Below are 16080 nucleotides of genomic sequence, written 5' to 3'. Positions count from 1 at the left end.
ATAATGAAAGCATAAACAAGGCTAGAAGCTAAGGGTGGGCAAGGAAGGTGACACTTGGCCTATTTTTTTCTTTTTTTAGAGAGAGAGAGTTAGAGAATGCGTGCACTCAAGTGGGGAGGGGTAAAGGGAGCGAATCTTAAGCAGGCTCCACGTCCAGCACAGAGTCCAACAGGAGGCTCAGTGTCACCACCCTGAGATCAGGGCCTGAGCTGAAATCAAATCAGACACCTAACCAACTGCTGCTCTGACACTTGGCCTATTTCTGACACACTCATGATAACCATGCATGGTCCTGGAGGACTGTTTACAAGGTCCCTACCACCTTATTGGTCTTAAACTCTGTTGTCTCCCCAGCACCACTGAATGAAGCTGAATGTTCTGTTTGACTTCTCTGCCCCTTCTCAATTCCTTACAGCAATTGCACACACAGCCTCCTTTCCTCCTGAATCTTGGCAGTCCTGAACTCCAGCCCCAAAGAGGCTGTTGAAAACCCAGCTTAGCTTCTCAGCCTGACAGCTGCAGCCTTCTGTCTGGCTTCTCAGGGGTTCTGCCCACACTAATCACTAATCAACAAATGCCTTGAGAAGCAACGTGGCCAAGAGGGCCAGGCTTTCAGGGGTCTCCCTTCTCCCTGTGATTTTGGCCTTTGGTCTCTCTCCGAAGACATCAGAAGGATGTCTTGCTACTTGATCTGCTGATCTGATGATTCAGATTGTTCTCCATGGGAGAAGTTCGGTCTGCTGCCATCTACTGTGTCACTGAAGTAGAAGTCCATTGTCATTGGTCATTTTCCCCGTGTTCCTCAGGTGACAGCAGCCAACATCAACAGCCCCTGACCCAAGCTAACATATTCACTGAATGGAGGGAAGCCTGAGGTGCAAGGAGGGACAGACCCTTACCCAGTCATCCGATTTGTTAATATCAGACCTGGGGCCCAAACCCAGGTCCTCCAAAGGCGAGGCCTGTGCGCCTTCCATGGCACCAGCCTTCCAAGAGGCGCCCTTCCCGTTTCTACCTCTTTCTGTCCTCGTAGGCTGGCCTGCGGTTTTGGACCGTGAGAGGTACTGTGGGCCCTTCCTGCCCACACACTACCCCACCCATGGGTGGGCCGCATTGAGTGCTGACAGACTTGCTGCTTCTGTGCATATGCGCGTGTGCACTCGTGCGCGCGCGCACACACACCCACACACCCATCCCCCTCCTTCTCCTCCGGGTTCCTGGTGCAGACCAGGAGCAGACCACCTACTCGTCCCAGACATGCAGTCAGTTGTGGCTCTATCCTAATGGGCCGGGATGGCCTAATTATAGTCTCTGGCTTCCTGGGTAATTATGGACCTCCCCAGAACTCCAGGGTGCCCCATGCCTCTCCCCCCAACTCTGCACCTCAGCCACTGCCACTCAGTTTCCTCCTTTGCTTTAAATGTCCCTCCACTGCCCAGAGCAGGATCCAGCCCCCCACTCCTCTGCCCTTAGCCCTACTCATACTACGATCTGATTATGGGCTGTGTCAGGGGCACCTTGTCCTGCTGAGTGCCTCGGTCAGCCTCTGTCCACATTCCTGGCTCCTAAGCTCACCACCAAGCTATGGTTGTTTACTTCCTCCCGGCTAGACCCAGGGCCGCCAGCCGTCCCCACTGAGTGCATGATTCATGGCTGGCCAGGGAGGGACCCGCAGGGTCTCAGCTCACCTTCAGGTTCCCCTTCCCCGCTCCATGGGGACCCTCCCTCTCCTCTGGGCACCAGGCAGGAGGCCCCAACAGGGGGAGGCCAGGGGGAGTTGGGGGCTGGGGAAAGGGCCAGGAGCCCCCAGCCACAGTGTGATGAGGACCAGAGGCAGCAGGGTCGGGGGAGGGAGCATGGGTTTCAGGGTTTCAGGTCTGGCTTTGAATCCTATCTCTACCCCCTTCCTGCTGATGACCTTAGGCAAGCAGCCAGCCTCTGCACCCCTGTTCCTCATCTCTAGAATGGGACAGCAAGCTCAGTGTGCGGCGCTAACACAGGAGAGGCTTGGCAGACACACGTTCGCTCCTCGTATGGCCCTTCCCTTTTCCAAGAGAAGGCAGGTCACGGACAAGTTAGAGTGAGCCGGGGGCTGGATGTCATGGGCACACCGACACAGGGCAGGCTTCGTCTACTGGCCCCTGATGAGGGCAGCTAGGGAGGCCTGGGAAGTTGTCCCAGATGAGGCCACCCCACCTGATGTCCTCGAGGGGACTGTCTAGGGCATCCTTCTGTGTTCTCAGAGACAGGGTCAGTGGGTGCAGCCACGACTGGGGCTGTGGAGAGGGATGTGGCTCTTTCCCCTGAAGACCTCCTTCCACTCAGGCTGGGGGCTGCCGCCTCCTGGGGCAGCAAGGTGGGCACACAACACACCTTCTCTCCAGGCTCATGGGTGCCTAACCTAATCCATCCAGGGAAGGCGCCAGGAGCTCCCCCCGGAAGAGGAGGCTACAGGGGTTGGTGGGGATGGGCAGAAGAGAGGGCCTTTACCCTCTGCCTTCTCTCCCTTACGACTGGCATAGAGACCCTGAGAAGCCTTCGCAGCCAGCTGCTCCCAATCTTGAGCAAGAGAGGAGGGGCAGCTGGTGAAGACAGTGGGGAGGCAAGGATGGGGTCCCCGGAGAGAGTGAGGGGGCTCCTGCTGGACCTGGAGACTGCTTAAAGCAGGGCGACCTTGTCGAGAGGAGACTGCTCGTGCTTTTCCTGGCTCATGGCTGGAAACAGGGAGTGTGGAGCCCTCTATCCAGGAACAAGAGTGGAAGGCACAGCCATGGTTGGAAGTCGAGCAGGTGAGGAACCAGGAAGCTGTGTTCCCAGAGCAAGCAGACGCTGATCCCAAAAAAGCAGGCCGGGGAACAGGGACCGAGGCAGGAAGAGGGGTCGTGGTGGAGTTCCAGGGGTCCTTCGGAACTGTCAAGAGTGACTCTCGATTTTCTAGATGAGAGGTGAGCTCCCGAGTGGGCAGAACTTGCCCATCGTAACTCCAGGGCCCTCTGACTCCCAGCCACCCACCCAGCCTCTGGGGCCTCTCCACCTCCTAAGTGCTCTGCTGTTCCAACCTCAGTGGGCTCAACATGCTGAGTCCAGAACCGGGGTGAAGACTGACCAGCGCCATGATTTTGCCAGCTCCTAGCAAGTCCTGCCAGGCGGCGGCGGGGGTGGGGTGGGGTGGGTGTGTCCCCAACATGGGCCTCTCCCTGTCCCAGGTGGTTCGGGCTGCCTCGCTATGGGCTGCAAGACAGGGAGAGGGAATGGGCGAGGGAGGAGGGCCTCTGCAAACCTGCCTCTGGGCTGCTTCCAGGCCAGGTGTCCCCTCCAGAGCCAGCCAGCCTCACCCTGGTCCCTGCCAGCGGGGTGACAGAATTCTGGCCTGTGCAGCTGGCCGGCCACGTGAGCCGAGCACACATGGAAATGCACACATTTCCCCGCTGTGTGGGGGAAAGTGGGCATGGGTGGGGAGTGGGCAGAGAATGGCTGGAAGGTTTTTATTGGCCTTCATGGAGCTGACTCTGTCTGGGCTCCAGTTTCCAGTTTAGATCCCAGTTTAGATCTGAAAGAAGGTGGTGTCACTGACACTCTGTTCCCCAGAAACCCTCCGGGAAGCAGACACAAAGGGAGTTGGCCGCGGGGAGCTTGAACAGCAGGTAGCATCAGCCAGGATTCACAGCCACGGCATCTTCCTCAGCTGGGGAGGAGGCCCTGGCGCCACAGACCTGGGTCACGGCCACAGGCAGGGCTCCCAGCTCCCAGCTGCAGGATCCCTCATCCCTGAGAGGCCCACCTGGGTTGTGGTTTCCGCTCAGGGGCCCCTGAGAATGCTGCTTCACCTCTCTGGGCTTTTTCGTTGCCTCCTCTGTGAAATGGAATTGGACTGGCTCCCACCTGGCTCGAAAAGGCTGCAAGTCTTTCGCAAGAGGACTCATGCAGCCGCTGCATTCTCAGGGATAGCTGAGTCCCGGCATGAAAATTCAGCCCCCAGGCCAGCCCTGGGGCCCACTGCTCCCACAGCCCCTTTGCAGAGACCACTGAAGAAAGCCGGGTCTTTCCTGGGCCTTTGTTGTATGGTCTTCATGAGGCCGGAGAGTCCTCTTTCCTCCACGCTCCGGGCATTGAGAGATGCCTTGGGCAGAGTGATGGCCACACTGTGCTTTGTATCCTCAGGGTTGGTACAACTCCGGGAGGTGGTGACTTTCAGACCCACCTTTTCAGAGGGATATTACAGTCCTCTGACCCCTGGCTTGGGAGCTAACCTGGGCTCTTTAAGGACAGACCACATCTTCATCTCGGCATTTCCCCCAGGTGCTGGGCCAGAGCCACGTGGGAGCAGGGGGCCCTCAGCTGTTGGGGGGAGCTTTCCTGCCACGTGCCAGGCTCCATGCCCAGGGCGGGAGATGTGAGCTGTGGCCCTCACTCTCTTGCTGGGGTTCCACAGTCTAGTTGAGTTCACCAGATAAGCACCAAAGGTTTGCTTTCACTGTACTGCGACATCTTTTTTTTTTTTATTTTAATTTTTAATTTTTTAAATTAACATATATTGTATTATTAGCCCCAAGGATGCAGGTCTGTGAATTGCCAGGTTTACATACTTCACAGCACTCACCATAGCACATACCTTCCCCAATATCCATAGGCCAACCACCCCCTCCCTATCCCCCTTCCCCACAGCAACCCTCAGTTTGTGAGATTAAGAGTCTCTTATGGTTTGTCTCCTACCCGATCTCATGTTGTTTCATTTATTCTTTTCCTACCCCCCCCAAGCCCCCCACATTGCCTCTCAACTTCCTCACATCAAGGACATCATATGATAATTGTCTTTCTCTGATTGACTTATTTCACTAAGCCTAATACCCTCTAGTTCCATCCACGTCATCGCAAATGGCAAGATTTCATTTCTTTTGATGGCTGCTTAGTATTCCATTGTATATATATATACCACCTCTTCTTTATCCATTCATCTGTTGATGGACATCTCGGTTCTTTCCATAGTTTGGCTATTCTGGACGTTGCTGCTATAAACATTGGGGTGCATGTGCCCCTATGGATCACTACATTTGTATCTTTAGGGTAAATACCCAGTAGTGCGATTACTGGGTCATAGGGTAGCTCTATTTTCAACTTTTTGAGGAACCTCCATGCTGTTTTCCAGAGTGGTTGCACCAGCTTGCACTCCCACCAACAGTGTAGGAGGGTTCCCCTTTCTCCACATCCTTGCCAGCACCTGTCATTTCCTGGTTTGTTAATTTTAAGCCATTCTGACTGGTGTGAGGTGGTATCTCATTGTGGTTTTGATTTGTATTTCCCTGATGCTGAGTGATGTGGGGCACTTTTTCTTGTGTCTCTTGGCCATCTGGATGTCTTCTTTGCAGAAATGTCTGTTCATGTCCTCTGCCTATTTCTTGATTGGATTATTTGTTCTTTTGGTGTTGAGTTTGATATGTTCTTTATAGATTTTGGATAGTAGCCCTTTATCTGATATGTCATTTGCAAATATCTTCTCCCATTCTGTCAGTTGTCTTTTGGTTTTGTTAACTGTTTCCTTTGCTGTGCAAAATCTTTTGATCTCCATGGAGTCCCAATAGTTCATTTTTGCCCTTGCTTCCCTTGCTATTGGCGATGTTCCTAGGAAGAAGTCACTGCGGCTGAGGTTGAAGAGGTTGCTGCCTGTGTTCCCTTCAAGGATTTTGATGGATTCCTTTCTCACATCGAGGTCCTTCATCCATTTTGAGTCTATTTTCATGTGTGGTGTAAGGAAATGGTCCAGTTTCATTTTTCTGCATGTGGCTGTCCAATTTTCCCAACACCATTTGTTGAAGAGACTCTCTTTTTTCCATGGGACATTCTTTCCTGCTTTGTCGAAGATTAGTTGACCATAGAGTTGAGGTTCTATTTCTGGGCTTTCTATTATGTTCCATTGGTCTATGTGTCTGTTTTTGAGCCAGTACCATACTGTCTTGATGAAGACAGCTTTGTAATAGAGCTTGAAGTCTGGAATTGTGATGCCACCAACTTTGGCTTTCTTTTTAAACATTCCTCTGTCTGTTTGAGGTCTTTTCTGGTTCCATATAAATTTTAGGATTACTTGTTCCATTTCTTTGGAAAAAATGGATGGGATTTTGATAGGGATTGCATTAAACGTGTAGATTGCTTTAGGTAGCATAGACTTTTTCACAATATTTGTTCTTCTAGTCCATGAGAATGGAACATTTTTCCATTTCTTTGTGTCTTCCTCAATTTCTTTCATGAGTACTTTATAGTTTTCTGAGTACAGATTCTTTGCCTCTTTGGTTAGGTTTATTCCTAGGTATCTTATGGTTTTGGTGCAATTGCAAATGGGATTGACTCCTTAATTTCTCTTTCTTCTGTCTTCTTGTTGGTGTAGAGAAATGCAACTGATTTCTATGCATTGATTTTATATCCTGGCCCTTTACTGAATTCCTGTACAAGTTCTAGAAGATTTGGAGTGGAGTCTTTTGGGGTTTCCACATAAAGTATCAAATCATCTGCAAAGAGTGATAGTTTGACTTCTTCTTTGCTGATTTGGATGCCTTTAATTTCTTATTGTTGTCTGACTGCTGAGGCTAGGACTTCTAGTACTATGTTGAATAGCAGTGCTGCTAGTGGATATCCCTGCCATGTTTCTGACCTTAGTGGAAAAGCTCTTAGTTTTTCTCCATTGAGAATGATATTCGCTGTGCATTTTTCATAGATGGCTTTGATGATATTGAGGTACGTATTCTCTATCTCTACACTTTGAAGAGTTTTGATCAAGAAAGGATGCTGTACTTTGTCAAATGCTTTTTTAGCATCTATTGAGAGTATCATATGGTTCTTGTTCTTTCTTTTATTAATGTATTGTATCACATTGATTGATTTGCGGATGTTGAACCAAACTTGCAGCCCTGGAATAAATCCCGCTTGGTCATAGTGAATAATCCTTTTAATGTACTGTTGGATCCTATTGGCTAGTGTTTTGGTGAGAATTTTTGCATCTGTGTTCATCAAGGATATTGGTCTGTAATTCTCTTTTTTGATGGGATCTTTGTCTTGTTTTGGGATCAAGGTAATGCTAGCCTCATAAAATGGGTTTGGAAGTTTTCCTTCCATTTCTATTTTTTGGAACAGTTTCAGGAGAATAGGAATTAATTCTTCTTTAAATGTTTGGTAGAATTCCCCCGGGAAGCCATCTGGCCCTGGGTTCTTGTTTGTTGGGAGATTTTTGATGACTGCTTCAATCTCCTTACTGGCTATGGGTCTGTTCAGGTTTTCTATTTCTTCCTGGTTCAATTGTGGTAGTTTATATGTCTCTAGGAATGCATCCATTTCTTCCAGATTGTCAAATTTGCTGGCACAATTGCTCATAATATGTTCTTATAATTGTTTGTATTTCTTTGGTGTTGGTTCAATTCCAGACTCCTCTTTCACCCATGACTTTATTTATTTAGGTCCTTTCTCTTTTCTTTTTGATAAGTCTGCCAGGGGTTTATCAATTTTACTAATTCTTTCAAAAAACCAGCTCCTAGTTTCATTGATTTGTTCTATTGGATTTTTTATGTTTCTATTTCATTGATTTCTACTCTAATCTTTATTATTTTCTTCTCCTGCTGGGTTTAGGCTTTTTTTAATTGTTCTTTCTCCAGCTCCTTTAGGTGTAGGGTTAGGTTGTGTATTTGAGACCTTACTTGTTTCTTGAGAAAGGCTTGTATCACCATATATTTTCCTCTCAGGACTGCCTTTGCTGTGTCCTACAGATTTTCAACCATTGTGTTTTCGTTATCATTTGTTTCCATGAATTTTTTCAATTCTTCTTTAACTTCCTGGTTGACCCATTCATTCTTGAGAAGGATGCTGTTTAGTCTCCATGTATTTGGGTTCTTTCCAAATTTCCTCTTGTGATTGAGCTCTAGCTTCAGAGCATTGTGGTCTGAAAATATGCAGGGAATGATCCCAGTCTTTTGGTACCAATTGAGACCTGATTTATGACTCAGGATGTGATCTATTCTGGAGAATGTCCCATGTGCACCACAGAAGAATGTGTATTCCATTGCTTTGGGATGGGATGTTCTGAACATATCTGTGATGTCCATCTGGTCCAGTGTGTCATTTAAGGCCTTTATTTCCTTGTTGATCTTTTACTTAGATGATCTGTCCTTTTCAGTGATGGGGGGTGTTAAAGTTCCCTACTATTATTGTATTATTGTTGATGTGTTTCTTTGATTTTGTTATTAATTGATTTATATAGTTGGCTACTTCCATGTTAGGGGCATAGATTTTAAAATTGTTAAATCTTCTTGTTGGACGAACCTTTTGAGTATGATATAGTGTCCTTCCTCATCTCTTATTATAGTCTTTGGCTTAAAATCTAATTGATCTGATATAAGGATTGCCACCCCAGCTTTCTTTTGATGTCCATTAGCATGGTAAATTGTTTTCCACTCCTCACTTTAAATCTGGAGGTGTCTTTGGGTCTAAAATGTGTTTCTTGTAGACAACATATTGATGGATTTTGTTTTTTTATCCATTCTGATGCCCAGGGTCTTTTGATTGGAACATTTACCCATTTACATTCAGGGTAACTATTGAGAGATATGAAATTAGTGCCATTGTATTGCCTGTAGTGTGACTGTTACTGTATATTGTCTCTGTTCCTTTCTGGTCTACTACTTTCAGGCTTTCTCTTTGCTTAGAGGACCCCTTTAATATTTCCTGTAAAGCTGGTTTTGTGTTCACAAATTCTTTTAGTTTTTGTTTGTCCTGGAAGCTTTTTATCTCTCTTTCTATTTTCAATGACAGCCTAGCTGGATATAGTATTCTTGGCTGCATGTTTTTCTCATTTAGTGCTCTGAATATATCATGCCAGTTCTTTCTGGCCTGCCAGGTCTCTATGGATAAGTCTGCTGAAAATCTAATATTTTTACCATTGTATGTTACAGACTTCTTGTCCCAGGCTGCTTTCAGGATTTTCTCTTTGTCCCTAAGACTTGTAAATTTTACTATTAGGTCATGGGGTGTGGACCTCTTCTTATTGATTTTGATGGGGGTTCTCTGCACCTCCTGGATTTTGATGCTTGTTCCCTTTGTCATATTAGGGAAATTCTCTACAATAATTCTCTCCAATATACCTTCTGCTCCCCTCTCTCTTTCCTCTTCTTCTGGAACTCCAATTATTCTAATATCATTTCATCTTATGGTATCACTCATCTATTGAATTCTCCCCTCATGGTCCAGTAGTTGTTTGTCTCTCTTTTGCTCAACTTCTTTATTCTTTGCCATTTGGTCTTCTATATCACTAATTCTTTCTTCTGCCTCATTTATCCTAGCAGTAAGAGCCTCCATTTTTTATTGCATCTCATTAATACCTTTTTTTATTTCAGCTCGGTTAGACTTTACTTCTTTTATTTCTCCCGAAAGGGCTTTTATTTCTCCAGACAGGGTTTCTGTAATATCTTCCATGCCTTTTTCAAGCCCAGCTAGCACCTTGAGAATCGTCATTCTCAACTCTAGATCTGACATAGTACCAATGTCTGCATTGATTAGGTCCCTAGCCTTTGGTACTGCCTCTTGGTTTTTGGGGGTTTTTTTGTTGTTGTTTTTTGTTTTTGTGGTGGGTTTTTCCACCTTGTCATTTTATCCAGATAAGACTATATGAAGGAGAGAATAAAATACTAAAAGGGTGGCAAATACCCCTGGAAAATATTTGGTGTTATTTTGGTGTTAACCAAATCAGAAGAGACCCCAAATCGTGTGGAGAAGAAAGGGGGTAAAAAGAAGTTAAAAAAATTTTTTTTTAGAAAAAAGAAAATATACATATTAGACTGATGAATAGAACAGAGCCACCCACTTAATTTTGGAAGTATTTTGGTCTCTTAGAAGAAACTACCTCCCAAAACTTTAAAGAAAAAGTTATATATATGTATGTATACACACACACACACACACACACACAAAATAAGGGTAAACACGATGAAGGGATAGAATATGACTGTAAAGATGAAAACTGAAAAAAAATTCTAAGAAAGGAGTTGATAAGGTAAGTTGGTTGGGAATAGAAAGAAAAAGAAAGTGGAGAGAATTTGCTCAGGCTGGAGACTAGAACAAAGCCCTGTGCTAGATTTAGGGCATATTTTGATCCATTAGAAGAAGTTGTATCCCAAAATTTTTTAGAAGAAAAAACCCTATGTGTATACAAAAAATAAAGTTAGATACAATGAAGGATAAAATATGACTATAATAATGAAGGTTCAAAAACATTTTTTATGAAAGGTATTGTTAAGATAAACTAGTTAAAAAATGTTAAAAGAGGAAAGAGCAGAAGTTAGAAAAAATTAGAATAAGAAAAAAATAAAATTAAAAAAATTAATTAACTTTGCAAGACTAAAAAATCATGGGGAGAAAGCCATGAATTCCATGATTTGCTTTCTCCTCCTCTGGAATTCCACTGTTCGTCCTGATAAGTGAACTTGGTCTTGGCTGGATTTCTTATTGATCTTCTGGGGGAGGGGCCTGTCGTAGTGATTCTCAAGTGTCTTTGCCCTACGTGGAATTGCAACACCCTTGCCAGGGGCTTGGCTAAGTAATCTGCTCAAGTTCGTTTTCGGGAGCTTTTGTTCCCTGAAGGCTTTCCATAGAGTTCTGGAAGACGGGAATGAAAATGACGGCCTCCCTATCTCCAGCCTGGAGGAATCAAGAGCTTGGGGTTCCACTCCTCAGTGCGCCCCAGAGAGAAGCACTCAATTACTCCCATCTCCCTGGCCTCTGACTGTGCTCTGAGTTCACCCAGCCTGTGACCAAGCATCTCTGTCTCTGGCAAACAGCCTCGCCTGGAGTCTCCAAACCCAGCAGATCCCTGAGCTCCCAGTGGGGGTCTCCCCGGATCTTGTGGGTTCCCTGCTCAAAGAGCAGTGGCCTGACTGTGCCACGGACCACAGTTTAAGGTATCCCTGAGTTGAGAGCTCACTCCTCGGCTCCATCTCTGTAGCCGGCTTCCCTGCTTTCATACCTGCGAGGTCTGCAACACTCAGACACCCCCAATCTTTCTGTGACCCTGTGTGGGCTCCACCCCTGCTTAGCCTCTGGAGCGATGTCCCTCAGTGGAGCAGACTTTTAAAAGCACTGATTTAGTGCTCCGTTGTTCCACCGCTTGCCAGGAGCTGATCCCTCCCCTGCGGTCTATCTTCCTGTCACTTTAGAGTCACTTCTCCACAGGTCCTACCTTTCAGAAAGTGGTCGATTTTCTGTTTCTAGAATTGCTGCTCTTCTTCTCTTTGATCTCCTTTTGGATTTGTAGGTGTTCAGAATGGCTTGATAAACTATCTAGCTGATCTCCTGCTACCTGATGTCAGCTCAGCCTGCTACTTCTCCGCCATCTTGACTCCTCTGTACTGTGACTTCTTTTTCTACACATCACCTGGAAGATTCAGCAAGTAGTATCTCGGGAACTCAGAGAACAGGCTGTGGTGATCAGGGTGGGCCGCCTGGAGGAGCCGTCCTTTTTCTGGGCTGTTGTACCCACGCACTCATTCTGGGAGGGGTCTGCCTCTCACACCTCGATTTTTGGTTTTCTGATCCATGTCACCTGACTGCATCTCTGGTCCCCTGACCATCATGGGCAGAGCCAAGGGTGTGATGTCTGTGGGGCATGGGCTTGTATCCAAGACCTTGAGAAGGTATAGAAGGCCAAGCTGTCCTCCAGACCTGGATAGACAGTCCTGGACAGTCTTGGCCATTTCCCAGACCTGTCCAGCTCTCTCAGTTCCCATCCTGAACCCTGAAGTCAGAGCAATGAATTCTCACTTTGCACCAGGCCTCAGGCTTACACACCTTGTCTCTGAATCCCTGCTTGCCTGCTGGTGAGTCTTCCTGTCCCCCTTCACAGGTGCTATGGCAGACATAGAGAAGTCATGGAATCAGCCAGAGCTCCAGAGCCTGCAGCTGGCCGACCTGGCCTTGGTTACTGTCCCACTCTCAGGCTCGTCGATATGACCTGTGCACCACACCTACATCGTGAGAAAGCCTCGTGACCTGCCCTCGTGTACTGACTTCTCCCCTCTTTTCTCTGACCCTAGGTGCCCCCGGCCCTCCAGGACCAAGAGGACTCAAAGGAGACATGGGCATGAAAGGACCCATTGGCAGCAGAGGACCCAAAGGAGACCCTGGCAGCTTGGGCCCACCAGGACCCCAGGGTCCTCAGGGACAGCCTGGAGACAAAGGACCTGTGGGAGAAAGGGGTTCGGTTGGCCTTCGAGGTTTCCCAGGCCTCAAAGGCTCAAAGGGAAGCTTTGGAAATGGAGGCCCAAGAGGACAGCCAGGCCCCAAGGGGGAGGTGGGGCCCCCCGGGTCAGAGGGACCCCCAGGGTCTCCAGGGCCCCCCGGGCCTCAGGGAAAACCAGGGATTGCTGGGAAGACAGGGTCGCCGGGCCAGCGGGGGCCCATGGGGCTTAAGGGTGAACCAGGGATCCAGGGACCCCCAGGACTCCCAGGGCCCCCAGGCCCACCAGGAAGCCAGAGCCGCTACTAAAAGCCCCAGTCCCAGACACTGCTATGCAGAATGGCAGGAAGGGCCCCAGGGCAGAGCGAGCGGCCCAGAAAGCCACACCTACAGATAGTGGTGATAATTTGATCCCAAAGGGGCTTCCTCCAACCGGCCTGCCCCTGCACCTGTGGGCTCCCCAGTACTGACTGTACCATAGAAAGCAGCCCCTCACACACACGCACACGCACATGTACACGCACACACCTTTCTCTGCTGGCCAGGAGGGCCAGCCGGGTTTCCCAGGCTGGGCAGGAGGAGATGGCGGGAGGAGACATCCCCTGTCCTGTGACTGAGCCTGCCAGGGAGGTGACTACCTTGGGAAGAAGGTCTTGATCTTATTTCTGAATTGCTAACCAACTCAGCATCTTCAGAACCAACCTAGCTAGCAGTTCCCTGTGGCTCCCAGCGGCTGGGAAGACTCAGGAAAACCTTTGCAGAAGATGTAGTACAAACTCTAGGGACAAGATGGATTTGGCCACCCAAACACTCTCCTTCTAAGCATGGGAACAGAGTCCCAGGAGCTGCCCCTGCCTTACACAGACCAGAGGGTCCCCCACCTGTGCTGCTGTCCTCAGGCTCTGGGCACCGTGCTCCCAGGAGTTGCACAATTTTTTCATGTCTCCAGAAAGTTCTTCCACATCATCCTTGCCCTCCTTCTTCCAGGAGCATCCCAGAAGAATGCAAGCAGGAGTCTCATCTGCATGGGAAGACTATCTAGGCCCTGGAACATTCTCCCAGAGTGGTGCCCTGCAGCTGGGACCCTGAAGGAAGGTGGGGGTGGGGGGCAGGAGCAAGTGTGAAGAGGTTGGGGTCACGAGGCTGTGTGCGGGGCTGGCTCCCTTGCTCCAAGCCAGGCTGGCCTGCTCCACTCCCCAATGTGGGGCTGATGGAGATGGGCCCCCTCTGTGGTGGCTGACGGAGGGCCAACCCCGGCAGCTCTCCCCTCCTATGCCTGGCTCTCCTGCCCATAACCGCCCTCTGATCTCCCCCGACCATGACTCAGAACGGCCGAGGCCTCTCTGCTTGAGCAGCAGGACTGGACTCGAAGACAGAAGGGCCTGAACATCCACAGGGGGCTCACTTTGACATCACCCCTCACCCCCTTCCTGTGCACAGGTGCAGAAAGGAGCTCTGGGACATCCCCCCAGCAAGGTGAAGGCGGTCCCCAGGCTAAACTGGTTGTCAAGCTGCCCTCCTTTGGGTTTGACAGATTCCCACCACTCCTGGGCTGGGGGCATGGAGTTGTCTCCTCCCCTGCCCCAACTCAGACTCCAGCTCCTTCCTTCCTTCCGAAAGCCTCACAGTGTCACCTCCCTTCTCGTCATAGGTGTGCAACTGGCTTGTACTCCCGCCTGCCCCCACTGCCGTGTAATCCTGTCTACCTATGATATCATGAGACATAGTATTACTGACTCAGTAAAGAGCTCTTTCCAGAAGGGAGTTGTCTTCTGGTCCTTTCTGCCCTAAAGGGGGCATTAATGCCTTCAGGAGCTCTGCCTCACCTGCCCTGGAAGGAGAACCGGTGGACGAGGGGTGGAGTTTGGGTCTCCCCCTCTGCCCCTCCATCTAGAAATACTGAGTTCTACCAGGAGCTCACAGTTGTCCCGTTGGGGCCAAGGACCAAGAGGATGTGGGGGATTTACTCACAACGAGCAGAAGCCCAGTGGGCTGAAATGGACCAGGACAAAATGGGTCCTGGACATCTGAGGGATACCTTCCTGAGGCTTCCCTCTCCTGCCTCTAAGACTGGCAGATAAAAGAAAAAAGGAGGAAGAGACCAGGCTAGATCTTCCCCCAAAGGCCTGGCTCTCCAGGATCCCCAGGAAACAGAAGACAGTGGGGTACCCCCATGAATTAGCCATGCCTGCCCCAGGAGGCTGGAATGTGTGAGGGGAGCTCAGCCCTCGGGGGCTGGCTTGGAAAGCATAAGTCTAAGTCCATCTAGGCTGCTACCACAGAAAACCACAGACTGCTGACTTACAAACAACAGACATCTATTTCTCACGGTTCTGGAGGCTAAAAGTTCACGATCAAGGTACTGGCAGGCTTAGAGTCTGGTGAGGCCCTGCTTCCTAGCTCATAGCTGGCCACATGCTCACTGAGCCCTCACAGGGAAGGAAAGAAAGGGGAGGGAGCTCTCTGGAGTCACTAATTCCATTCATGAGGGCTCCACCCTCAAGACCCAGACACTTTCTAAAAGCTCCATCTCCTAATACCTCTGCACTGGAGGTTAGGGCTTCAATAGATAAACTTTGGGGAGACACAATTGTCTGTGGTAGGTAACACAATGTATTCATTTGCTAGTAAAACATGGCCTAGTGTAAGTCCTATGCCCTGTTTTGCTTTTGTATTTTGCATTTTTGTATTTTCTCCAGAGAAACAAAACCAATAGACTATCCAGTAGTCCCCTGTTATCTGTGAAGGATATGCTCCCAGATCTGCAGTGGGTGCCTAAAACCACAGATAGTCCTAGACCCTATATATATTTTGCTTTTTCCCCCCAAATATACATACCTATGATAAAGTTTAATTTATAAATGAGGCACAGTTAAGAGGTTCACAACAACAATAATAAATAGAACAATTATAACAATATGCTATAATAAAATTCTATTAATGTGATCTCTTTTTCTCTCTCTCAAAATATCCCATTATACTGTACTCATCCTTCTTCTTGTAGGGATGCAAGATGGTATAATGCCCACGTGATGGGATGAAGTGAGGTGAGGGACCTAGGCGTCATGACCTAAGTGTTGGGCTACTATTGGCTGGAAGGAGGATCGTCAGCTTTTAGGTTGTGGTTGACAGCAGTAACTATAACCTTGGGAAGCAAAACTGCAGATAAGGGTGGACTATTACATACATGTGTGTGTACATATTGGGGTGGGAGGGCACAGAGACAGATACAGAAAGTAATCTTTACTCAATCAACCCATTTGAATGCGAATCTCTTCTGGAAACATCCTCACAAGCACACCTAGAAATAATGTTTAGCACCGAGGCCTTGTGCTGTGGGTCTCACCTCTAGGAGGGGAGGGGGGCTCATAGTGAACAGATAGCTCTCCACCTCAAGCAGCATGTGAGGCAGGCCAAGGGTGGGAGAGGACGTGGCCCTGGGGGCAATGTAACAGGTGAAGCTGAGTAGGCCATGGCACAGAGATGGTGGGCCTTGAAGGAGACAGTGGAGATGATCCAGTGGTATCATTTTACAGCCTGGGTCCCCAAGAATGCCTCCAGGAAATTACAGCCAATCGCTGTCCAGGGTGGGGTTGTCAGCATGACTGGAGGTAACCATGCTCCCCAGCATAAGCCAGCGGCCCAGGGAGCTGGAGGAGTCCAAGCCTGGGGGCAAGACAATGTCCTGGAGTCAAAAATCCCAGTTAGATCTGCAATCAATTCCAAGAGATGAATTGGGATCCAGAAGGAGAGACTAGGCTGCAAAGATCAAAAACTGAGCGATTTGAGAACATAGAAGCAAACATGTAAGAAAAACACACGTCCTGGACAGTTGCCACCAGCATCCCTGGCCATGTGGTTTGGAGGGTGATGGG

General features: G+C 48.6%; 1 protein-coding gene across 1 annotated transcript in view; it reads left to right on the top strand.

Moving 5' to 3' along the window:
* Positions 1–13965, top strand: part of SCARA3 (scavenger receptor class A member 3) — a 56828-nt gene extending 42863 nt beyond the window's left edge. Inside the window, exon 6 of the mRNA XM_047717506.1 lies at positions 12063–13965. Coding sequence (XP_047573462.1) covers positions 12063–12514 — 452 coding nt within the window. The 3' untranslated portion in view covers positions 12515–13965. The remainder of the gene's footprint in view (positions 1–12062) is intronic.
* Positions 13966–16080: the final 2115 nt, after the last annotated feature.

This window comes from Lutra lutra, chromosome 2 (assembly GCF_902655055.1).
Source record: "Lutra lutra chromosome 2, mLutLut1.2, whole genome shotgun sequence".
In the NCBI taxonomy this organism is placed as follows: domain Eukaryota; kingdom Metazoa; phylum Chordata; class Mammalia; order Carnivora; family Mustelidae; genus Lutra; species Lutra lutra.
This window is presented reverse-complemented; position numbering and strand designations above follow the sequence as displayed.